Source organism: Cyprinus carpio, chromosome B2, assembly GCF_018340385.1.
Source record: "Cyprinus carpio isolate SPL01 chromosome B2, ASM1834038v1, whole genome shotgun sequence".
Taxonomy (NCBI): Eukaryota; Metazoa; Chordata; class Actinopteri; order Cypriniformes; family Cyprinidae; genus Cyprinus; species Cyprinus carpio.
In genome coordinates, this window is record NC_056598.1 from 9287494 (window position 1) to 9298845 (window position 11352).

Consider the following 11352-nt stretch of genomic DNA (forward strand, 5'->3'; position numbering starts at 1 on the left):
CAACGGAAAAACAAGGAACAAGTCATAATAATTCTTTTTATGGTAATTTGAATCAACATTTTGTCCCATATACTATTTATTGCATTTTTAACTTGCATTTAAACTGGAATATTACTTTAATTCGACAATTAGAAGGTCACATTTCCTTTCTTTGGAAATGTGACCAATGATTTAAGCAGGAAAAACTACCAGCTTTCCCAGTTGTCATGTTTTTCAAACATTTTCATCATCAAAAAAAAAAAAAAAAAAAAAAGTGTAAAACAGAGACTGACATCAAAAACTCACATGGCTTGCCTTATTTGCACGTAACACATTGCTGTTCCTGGAAATACCTCACATGCAGAGTTTACACTGCATATTGCATTTTGTAGAAACTAGACGGGCCCTTACATTCATAGATTATTTGGTATATTAATTTTTAAGGTTTTTAAGTGTTTACGTATTTATTTATTCTTTCAGTTTATTACAATTTCATATACATTTCACATATTATTGGTTTTGTAGGCCACAATGGTGAACAAGAGTGGAATATCCACTAAAAAACAACTTAACTGTTTTATTTTCCCTATTTTTGTGATCAATTTGATGGAGCAGACACATATCTCCTAAAAATGATGTAATACTGTGGCTATGGGCTCAAGGGAGAGCGAGAGCAGGAGCGTGGTGGTGACCTGTGTTTTGCGCAATCTGGCCACAAAAGGGAAGTAGACACAACTACTCGACTTTCGGTTCAGATACCAAATGCTGATACTCATGACCAACGTGCTATCATTCACTGCTTTTGTTCCACTTCTGTGTATATTTGGGTACAAAAATTAGACGAGTGAACTTAAAGAAATAAAGGTACTTTTTTTTTTTCATTTTAACAGGTTTTGTTTTGGGGACTGGACCTAATACCAAAACACAATGACACTTGCTGTTGAAATGCTTCATCCCTTGTGACTCTGCTAAACAGTTGGAACTTGAAGGGATAGTTCACTGAAAAATGACAATTACCCCCATGATTTACTCAACCTCAAGCCATCCTTGATGAATATGACTTTCTTCTTTCAGACCAATACAATCAGAGGTGTATTTAAAAAAAATGTCCTGACTCTTCCAAGCTTTATAATGGCAGTGAATGGGTGCTGAGATTTTGAAGTCAAATAAAGTGCATCCACCCATCATAAAAATGCCCCAAATTATTTATAAAAGCATTCTGAAGCGAATCTATGCTTTTTTGTAAGAAAATATCCATATTTGTAACATTTAACAAACAACATTTTTCTTTACAAATCCTCCTGCACTTCAAATTCATGACCGGTGTTTTATTTTGTTTTGGTGTTTGTCACTTCTCACCAGAGCATATGCTACACCTACATCATCTTCTTAAATGCGACGAAGCTAGAGATTAAGGTTTAGAAAATTTTAAATATGCCTTTTTTTTTTTTTACAAATACGTATCAATTCGCTTCAGGAGGCCTTTATTAACCCCACAGAGCTGCGTGGAGCACTTTATTTGATGGATGGGTGCACTTTATTGGACTTCTATTGGACTATTGAATATCAACAGCCATAACTGCTATTTTTTTATATAACTCCGACTGTGTTCATCTGAAAGAAGAAAGTCATATACACCTAGGATGGCTTGAGGGTGAGTAAATCATGGTGTTATTGTCATTTTTGGGTGAATTATCCCTTTAAGAAGAACACAATTCTAATTCCATTCCATACTGGCCCATATTAAGTCATTTATTTGTTCATGATTTCCTTTTACAGTTCTGTGCACAAAGATATACAGCATTTCAGCCATGTTGTGTCACTTACATCTGTGAAACAGGAAATGCCACATTTGGATGAAAAAAAGTAAGTAAAATAGACATTCTTAAAAGACTGACGTTAACAGTTCATTGTGAACACAATAATTAATTACCACCACACCAGGCAGCTTCAAACAAATAACATCATCCTAATATTCACTTGTAGTTATATTTTAGGTAGGAGAGCTTCATACACAGCACATCAGCCATTGCAAACACTGCATCAGACTAAAAACAGAGAGTAGAGTAAACGTATTCATCCCTAAGGAGGGAAACTGCAGAAGGTTAATATGCGAATCCAGCAATAATCTGCACAGAGAAGCAGTTTACTAGCTGATAGATAGTTCACCTAAAAACGAAAGTAAAAAACTTTCCCTGTATGGGCAAAAAAACAGTTCAGAAATATTCTTTGCAAATCTTCATAAAGGTTTGGATTGACATCTGGGTGAGTAAATAATAACACAACCATCATTTTTGGGTGAACTAGCCTTTACTCTATAGTGTTGTTTCCTATTAAGGTCCATTCCCATTCAGTATCATGAAACCAGCAGATATTTTGTACAGGAAAAGATCCAGTTTGTCAGTGATTCTTTCTGTATTTATACATTATGAAGGATCAACAAAGTGAGTGTGAAACCCTCAGCTAAGGTGCGGACATGCATGAACACTTATAGCATGTATAATTAACATACATCCACACAAAGCTTGAAACATAGGCAAAAACACACACATCTAGTAAAAAAAAAAAAAAAAGGATCTGTAGTGAGTACACTGCTTCATCACAAGAGGTTGGACCCTGTGCTGTTTGCCTCAAAATGGAGAATCACAGCGACCGTGGCAAGCTGCTTTACCCTTGGTCACAGATTTCTCCATCATGTGCCTCTGCTGGCTATGTGCATGCCTGTTCAAAAACATGAAAGAAAATACCTTTTTTTAGATGTGTACTCATACCCAACCTTAATGTAAGCTCTAATTTAAGCTGCGTTTTAAATGGGTCACGGCCTAACCTGGTTAGATCCTCCACATCTACCAGCATGGCATCCTGTTCCATGTGTAGTTCATCTCTCATGAGCAACAGCTGAACCAGCTCTTCATTCAGACCTGCAACGCAATTACAAGTCAAATCAACCACTTTATTGCCATTACTACAAAGACTTACTTGTCTTTCTAGATGATGCATCATATAACTACAAAAGAAATAAAAACAAGCTGTGTGTGTGTGTAAAAAAAATATTCAACACAGTTCAGAAGTTTAGGGTCAGTAAGATTTTTTTTTTTAAAGAAGTTTCTTTTGCTCACCAAGACTGTGTTTATTTTAATAATAATAATAATAATAAAAATAATAATAAAAACAGTTAATACAGCAATACAGTGAAATATTATGAACAATTTAATACAAAATATAAAAAAAAAATCAGTTTTTTATATAAATATAGCCTATTTTAAAAATGTTCCTATAATGGCAAAGCTGAATTTTCAGCATTCATTTCTCCAGCCTTCAGTGTTACATGAAAGCATTCAGAAAGCATTCTTCAAGAAACATGTCTTAATATTATGTTGAAAAGATAAAACTGCTTAATGTTTGGTGCAAACCAAGACATAACATTTTCAGAATTATATTGTAAGTGTCTTTACTGTTGTTTTTGCGAATTGTATATATAAATATATATATATAAAATATTAATACTATTTAATATATAAATGAAATAGTTATATTTAATATTTAATGATAATATTTACTTTAATATACACGTTTTTGTGTGTGTATATACAGTATATTTAATCAATTAATATTTTTATATATATGTTTTGTAATTATTTGTGTATTTTATTTATATATTTTTTATATTTGCATTAAGTACACACACAGACACAAAAAAACATTAAAGAAAAAAAAGAATATTTTAGAAAATAATAACATCACAAACTACGTGCTTATTTAGAATATTTCTGTCTGCTTTTCTTTACCTTGTATCTGAGAGTGCAGGTCATTGGTGATGACCTGTAACTGACCGAGACTCATGTCCCTCAGGTCCACAGGCCTCAGATTCCTCTTCATTAGACTCTCACTGATATGTGGCAGATGTGGTAACTATAACACAAGAACAAAGTTAAGTGAAGTTGAATGTATTGTGTTTTTTCTTATTAGCAAGTGCTCTGAGGTGAAGTGAAGGCCCTTTTGAAAACTACAGTGAGGAGAAACTCAGCGCAGCACTATTCTTGGACACTTGTGTGACTGACCAGGTCTGCCACAGGGGACCTGCGGTGTAGCTGAATCTGTCTCTCCACCTCCACCTGCATGCGGGCCATGGGACGGGCCAACGCCAGAGCCACACGGGCCTCCTCCTGCAGCCGCCGCTGTATCCGCCAAAATTCTGAATCCTCTGAGTCCAGGTCTTCCTCTCCTGTATCCCGGTCAGACAGGGAGGAACTCTGTTTGCTCTATAGTCAGACAGAAACAAAAACTGCTGAATTAAATCACACCATTTTTTATCACAGTTCCAAAATGTAGAAGAACTTTTGTTTAATGTATTATTAAAAGGCTAGGCTTTATACCATAGGTGACAATGGGGTGTCCAAGCTGGTCTCTGTTCTGCTGTCCTCTGCATCACTGTCCCTGTCACTGCTGCTGTCATTCACAAAGCACATCTGTAGATTCACCCCCATTCTGAAGCCTATAGAGAGAGAGAGAGTGCAGTGAAAAAAAGATTAAATTCAATTCAATTAAATCAAAGCTATCAATTTGTTGTTGACCTTTTTATTTCACTGCTTTTCATTAGAATGCATTTTTCATTTAGAATGCATTTTGATTAGTAATCTATCCATGTTATTACAGTGGGTAGTAAACTGTGAAGTATAACTCTAAAATAAACACTTGAGATAGTATTACTGAAAAGAGAAAGAAAGAGTGAACATTCTATTTAGAGTTTGTGAACCACAGTGATGAACTTCCCACAGAAAGCTGTGCATTAGACTTTTCTCTTCAGTTGCAGTAGAATTTTGTGGTTAAATAGTATTCTATGAAAACACTGGCTATAAGCTTCAATTGAAGCCTGTACATAGAAATGTCTTCAATGTCAAGAGTTCAGTTCTGTAGACTGGAATGAACCTGGTTCTGTGGTATCTCTTGTACAGAAAAGGGTATATGCTGTGGAAAATTACTCTGTGAAATATACCACTGCGGAGTGTAGAGTGGGAAAATTCTGTAGGCACCTAAATTTGAATGATTATTGGACTTTCCTTTAGCTTTCTAGGATACCTTGTTGAAACGTGGTTGCAATACAAGAAAAGATACAGAAAAGCAGCAAACTACACCAATTAACATGGTCAGTCCATGGATTTGTGATGCAATAAAATTGTCATAATATAAAATAAGTGATAAACTAGTAAGAGGTTTCTTGTCTTTATTAAGAGAAAGAACTAAAAGTAATAATTATATACAGTAACTCTGCTAATAAATGTTTAGGAAAGATTAAATATAACAGCACTATACCAGGCATATTTATTTGTCATGTTGGCTTTCTTTGCTTTTCAGCATTTTTTAGACTCTGTTTTAATGTCATTCTCTCATTTGTTCCTTACTTTCAGTTTAAAGGTAGAACAAAGATGAATAAAAAATAATCCTGAAAAAAATATAGCATTCACTTTTGCTTGGGACCACACATAGGTATATTAAGTAAGTATGAAAAATATTTATTTGTTCAAACAGATTGTTTTACCTGTATTTAGAATTTTTCACTTCATTGCGTTGTGTTTTATGTTTTACCGAAAAAGTCTTGATAAAACTAGGGGATAATATAAATAATTGCATAAATGACAACTACAAACACTAATCTCTTTAAGGAGCCGATTCTTGCAGAAACATTATTTTGAAGATTAATTGCTGCTATTTTCACTCTCTGCAACATTTTTTGCCTCTACATCAGCACTGTCTACATTTCCCTCCACGTGTTATTCTTGAGAAAAATGGGTCAAGTCGAAAGACACGATTTCTTCCTTACCAAAGTGCTCCAAACATTAAACAATAAACACAGCAGACTAAAATAGCCACTTTTTTTTTTCTGTCAACGCCATTTGTATGATCAAACAGTGGAAATCAAAGTAGACTAAACAGACGTCAAGTGAGAAATGGGGTGTTACCTACTCAAGTTAACATGACTTATATGTCTGAAAACACAAAATTATATATTTGGTATGCAATGATAAAAAATTAGACAATTACGAGCCCTCAATATACCTAGAGGTGTGGCATAAAGGTTTGGGACAAACACACACGCTAAAAAATGTATCTTAGCACGGGCAGAAACCCTAAAATAAAAAGAAAAATATTTCAGATTTTAAATATGATTCAACTGTTTTTATTTTATCAGTTTGGCATAATTAGCATTTTTAATGTTGTTGAAAAACAACAGCATTTATTTAATCAAAAATACTGTTAAAACAGTAATATTATGAACAAAAAATATTATTACAGTTTGTAATTTACTTTTTTTTTCTTTTTTTTAATGAATAAATTTAAAAAAAAAAATATTTATTTCTGTGATGGCAAAGCTGAATTTTCAGTTTTTGGTGCTTTACATTTTTTGTAATGACTGAAAACATTGAAAAAACAAAAAACAAAAAAAAAAAAAAAAAAAAAAAAAAAAAAAAAAAAATGTTTAATAGCAATTATATAATGCTACAAAAGATTTCTATTTTAAACAAATCCTGTTCTTTTCAATTTTCTATGGTATCTATATCATAAAGTCCCTTAATGGCTTTTTATCATGACTTCCCAAAAAAAATAATATAAAACTTCCATTATTAATACTGAGTATTAATAATAATTTGAGCACCAAATCAGCATATTATGATTTCTGAAGGAACACGTGACACTGACGCTGGAGTAATGGCTGATGAGAATTCAGCTTTTTCCATCACAGGAGTAAAATTATATATATATTAAAAAAATAAAACAGAAAACACAATCACTTTCTAAATTGCAATAATATTTCTCAATATTCAAGCTTTTACTGTTTTTAATTAAGCAAATGTAGCCTTGGGTGAGCATGAGACTTTTCAAAAATTGTTGATAATGTGTATTGAATAAAAAAAAAAAAATAAAAAAAATAAAATAAATAAAAAAAAATAGCGTATACAGTGCCATTCCAGTCGATCACTAAAAAAAAACAAAAACAATCAACATTACATTAAGACAACACCCACTGACCCCACTGAAACACAAGCGCCACACTGACCGTGAGGACAGGCAGTTTTTGCTCTGCTCTTTGCTGCAGCCAGTAAAGGTAACCGGTCCGTCGTCATAGAAACTGCCAAGGGCCAGCTTCTGCCTAATGGACTCCCTCTCATTCCTCTGGGCCTGACGAAAAACACAGTCGACTTCAGTAAATGAAGAGAACGCTCAGCATGTAGTAGGCCACAGAAGACCTCACATCCCGGAATAATTTGATGTGGCATTTTAAAATAGATTGTCCTCCTATTTCATACAAGCTACGGCTTACTCCATCCTCGTGGACAGAGTTTAAATAACATGCTGGATTTCAAGGGGCATGAAGGTATCGCTGTGGGGAAAGAGAGAGTGTGGATTGGAAGTGGAATGTATGATATAAATTCTGATTCTGTGCTTGTGGTGAAATCACTGCTGCCTCAATAAACGGCAAATTACAGAGACGAAGAGAAAAACTGTAGAGGGACCCGAGCGGCAGTACACGTGAAGGAAGAGCTCAGGCGCTCGACAAACATATCCACATAAGTACAAAAATATGTTTTTGATTACATTCCAGTTTTAAGCTATAAAAAACGTAATTTCTAAAAGTTCTCCAAACATTGAAAATGTCCAGTTTTTTTAAACGTTTTTTTTAAAGTTGTTGTTTTTTTTTCCCTTAGTTATGGCATTTTGCAAACATTATGGGAATATCACTTTTGATATGTTTTCTGAACATTCTGAGACCAGAAAAAAAAAAAAATTAATGTTACACAAACATCCAACCAAAACATTTCTGGAAAAAGTTCCATAAACTGTATAAATGTTTTTGTGCTAACATTTTGAGAACATTATTAAAGCCAGATAACTTTGAACAAACATTCTATTAATTTCCAGTTTGACCAGAACACTAGCCATAGTTCTGAGAATGTTCTCTGTTAGATGGGTAAATACAGAAACTGCGTGACTATTCCTGATGATGCTATATTGGCAAGAATAACATGTTCTCTCAGATCTTCATATTACACTCAGTTCATTGCCATGGCAACATGGTTGCCTTCTGGTGCTGAATAACTAATATAAAAAGAAATTCCTTGCACTTAACACTGTAATAATTATAAGGCCTACTATTGTGAGTCAATAATCCCTTCCTATATCCATGGACACTTTATTTTTCTCAGGTTGCAGTTCTACTGAGATGAGCATTTAAATAAAGGGCTGCAAGAGAGAGGCAATTGAAAAACCTTAATAGATCTGCTTGTGATTTGTAATATTAGCATTCTGTAAACCAGGTTTCCGCTACAATCTAAAAAAAACAGTAACAGCTAGATTCAGTTACTTTCATTAGTGGGAGACGTTGCCACTTCAAGCAAATGCAGCCAGCTATACAAAAAAAAAAAAAAAAAAAAAAAAAAAAAAAAAAAAAAAAAAAAAACAAACGACTGTGCGATGGGTTCCATTTGATTCCAATTCAAGCAGCACACTACTTTTCCCCCAGTTATCATCAAAATAAACCTACAAACATTTTAACATTTATCACTCTTAGTATCAGAAATTGAAAAAAATCTGAAAGCCTCAAGCAACAACTTTTTAAAATGCACAATAAGGCACACACATGGCAAACCGATACCATATAACATACGGATAACACTGATGCTACACAAGATATATTGACCAATCTTACCTGGTAAACACATTTCTCCTGGTGCACCATCTTTCAGCGCATTGTATAGTGCAGCAGCCAAGCCCTACCTTCTACTGCAGTGTCTGAGCTACACCCCTGAGACCAGCATCACACACACGAAAGGAGGGGGAGGATGTAGAGTGCAAGCAAGCTTGCTAAGGAGGAGCACAATGAAAACATGCTCTAAAAAGATGCAGTGAACTAGATCTATGTTTTGGCATCAGTTTCATACTAAATGTTCCAATCATACATCAAACCAAACCATTTCCCCACTGCAGTGTGTTCTCTACCAGCAGGCACCTTACGATGTCATTTAATCATGGCTTAAACCACCTTGGACAAAAAAAAAAAAAAAAAAAAAAAAAAAAAAAACACCCACACACACAACACCCACACAAACAACCAAGGACAAAGGCATTTAATCATTTGATTTATTGAATCGTTTGAGACAACTGCCAAAACAAAGAGCAGAACCAGCAGGTTCATGAGCAGGAATCACTTTTGCAGTATTAGCATTAAATCAGGAGGGAAATCTTTCAGAGCCACATGGAGCAAATTACCACCCTAATTCTAAGCATCTGGACTCAGTCCTCAAAGCTTCATGGGAAAGAGTTGGGATCTGAAAAGTCCAAAAGTTGAAGCGTAACGGGGCTTTAAAAAAAAAAAATATATATTAATAATAATAAATAATAATAATAATAATAAATAACTGGGGAGGTATATTACGCTAGGGTGGCACATTGGGAGGCTAGTTGGCAAAAGGTTTGCATTCAGCAGCTGCAGTTGTAGTACAGGGTTGAGGAGTGGTGGTTATAGGTGGTGCAGTAGGAATTCTGGGAGGCTGAACTGGGTATTGTGGATAAAAAACTCTTGCAAATGGAGAGGTAGGATAATCGGGGGGGATGGTAATGACTATACGGAGGAAATATATGTCCAGGGTCATGAGGATAGTAATAAGGCCCAGTCTTCTGGGGGTATTTGGGAGGGTGAGGCTTTTCACCTGGTGCATCCGATTCAGAGCCAGAGGCGGGAACAGGTTTTGGGTCACCAGAAAGGGTAGCCAGGATAAGGCCAAGGCTTCTGGGGGTATTTGGGAGGGTGAGGCTTTTCACCTGGTGCATCCGATTCAGTGTCAGAGCCAGAGGCTGGAACAGGTTTTGGGTCACCAGAAGGGTAACCAGGATGCTGCCAACCAGGATAAGGCCAAGGCTTCTGGGGTATTTGGGAGGGTGAGGCTTTTCACCTGGTGCATCCATTTCAGTGTCAGAGCCAGAGGCTGGAACAGGTTTTGGGTCACCAGAAGGGTAGCCAGGATAATGCAACCAGGATAAGGCCAAGTCTTCTGGGGGTATTTGGGAGGGTGAGGCTTTTCACCTGGTGCATCCGATTCAGTGTGTCAGAGCCAGAAGCTGGAACAGGTTTTGGGTCACCAGAAGGGTAGTCAGGATAAGGCCAAGGCTTCTGGGGGTATTTGGGAGGGTGAGGCTTTTTTCACCTGGTGCATCCGATTCAGTGTCAGAGCCAGAGGCTGGAAACAGGTTTTGGGGTCACCAGAAGGGTAGCCAGGATGCTGCCAACCAGGATAAGGCCAAGTCTTCTGTGGGTATTTGGGAGGGGGAGGCTTTTCACCTGGGTGCATCCGATTCAGTGCCAGAGCCAGAGGCTGGAACAGGTTTTGGGTCACCAGAAGGGTAGCCAGGATACTGCCAAGGCTTCTGGGGGTATTTGGGAGGGTGAGGCTTTTCACCTGGTGCATCCGATTCAGTGTCAGAGGCCAGAGGCGGGCTGGAACAGGTTTTGGGTCACCAGAAGGGTAGCCAGGATACTGCCAACCAGGATAAGGCCAGGTCTTCTGGGGGGGTATTTGGGAGGGTGAGGCTTTTCAGCTGGTTGCATCCAATTCAGTGTCAGAGCCAGAGGGCGGGGACAGGTTTTGGGTCACCAGAAAGGGTAACCAGGATGCTGCCAACCAGGATAAGGCCAAGGCTTCTGGGGGGGTACTTGGGAGGGTTGAGGCTTTTCAGCTTGGTGCATCCGATTCAGAGCCAGAGCCAGAAGCTGGAACAAGGTTTTGGGTCACCAGAAGGGTAGCCAGGATAATAAGGCCAAGGCTTCTGGGGGTATTTGGGAGGGTGAGGCTTTTCACCTGGTGCATATCGATTCAGAGCAGAGCCAGAAGCTGGAACAGGTTTTGGGTCACCAGAAGGGTAGCCAGGATACTGCCAACCAGGATAAGGCCAAGTCTTCTGGGGGTATTTGGGAGGTCGAGGCTTTTCACCTGGTGTATCCGATTCGGTGTCAGAGCCAGAAGCTGGAAACAGGTTTTGGGTCACCAGAAGGGTAGCCAGGATACTGCCAACCAGGATAAGGCCAAGTCTTTCTGGGGGTATTTTGGGAGGTCGAGGCTTTTCACCTGGTGTATCCGATTCAGTGTCAGAGCCAGAAGCTGGAACAGGTTTTTGGGTCACCAGAAGGGTAGCCAGGATAAGGCCAAGGCGTCTGGGGGTATGGTTGGGAGGGTGAGGCTTTTTCAGCTGGTGCATCTGATTTAGTGTCAGAGCCAGAGGCGGGAACAGGTTTGGGTCACCAGAAAGGGTAGCCAGGATACTGCCAAACCAGGATAAGGCCAAGGCTTCTGGGGGTATTTGGGAGGGTGAGGGCTTTTC

The 11352-nt window shown here is 37.5% G+C and overlaps 2 protein-coding genes across 3 annotated transcripts; both read right to left on the reverse strand.

Moving 5' to 3' along the window:
- Nucleotides 1-2432: 2432 nt before the first annotated feature.
- On the reverse strand, nt 2433-8842 carry LOC109093784 (schwannomin-interacting protein 1-like). Of its 2 annotated transcripts, none has more exons than XM_042717949.1 (7): nt 8687-8842; nt 7031-7158; nt 4356-4467; nt 4041-4241; nt 3768-3891; nt 2807-2900; nt 2433-2700 (listed from the first exon to the last, which is right to left on the reverse strand). In XM_042717949.1, exons 1-7 carry the CDS (start codon nt 8714-8716, stop codon nt 2610-2612), a joined length of 780 nt encoding a protein of 259 aa, XP_042573883.1. In that variant the 5' UTR covers nt 8717-8842; the 3' UTR covers nt 2433-2609. The 2 variants fall into 2 exon arrangements, with proteins under 2 accessions (XP_042573883.1, XP_042573881.1); XM_042717947.1 differs by having other exon boundaries at nt 4356-4474; nt 7037-7158; nt 8687-8841.
- A 788-nt stretch (nt 8843-9630) lies between these two features.
- Nucleotides 9631-11229, reverse strand: LOC122136400 (acidic proline-rich protein PRP25-like). The gene is made up of 4 exons (XM_042719351.1): nt 10859-11229; nt 10338-10459; nt 10010-10081; nt 9631-9864 (listed from the first exon to the last, which is right to left on the reverse strand). The coding sequence occupies exons 1-4, from the start codon at nt 11227-11229 to the stop codon at nt 9731-9733; spliced, it is 699 nt and encodes a 232-aa protein (XP_042575285.1). The 3' UTR covers nt 9631-9730.
- Between the last annotated feature and the right edge of the window lie 123 nt (nt 11230-11352).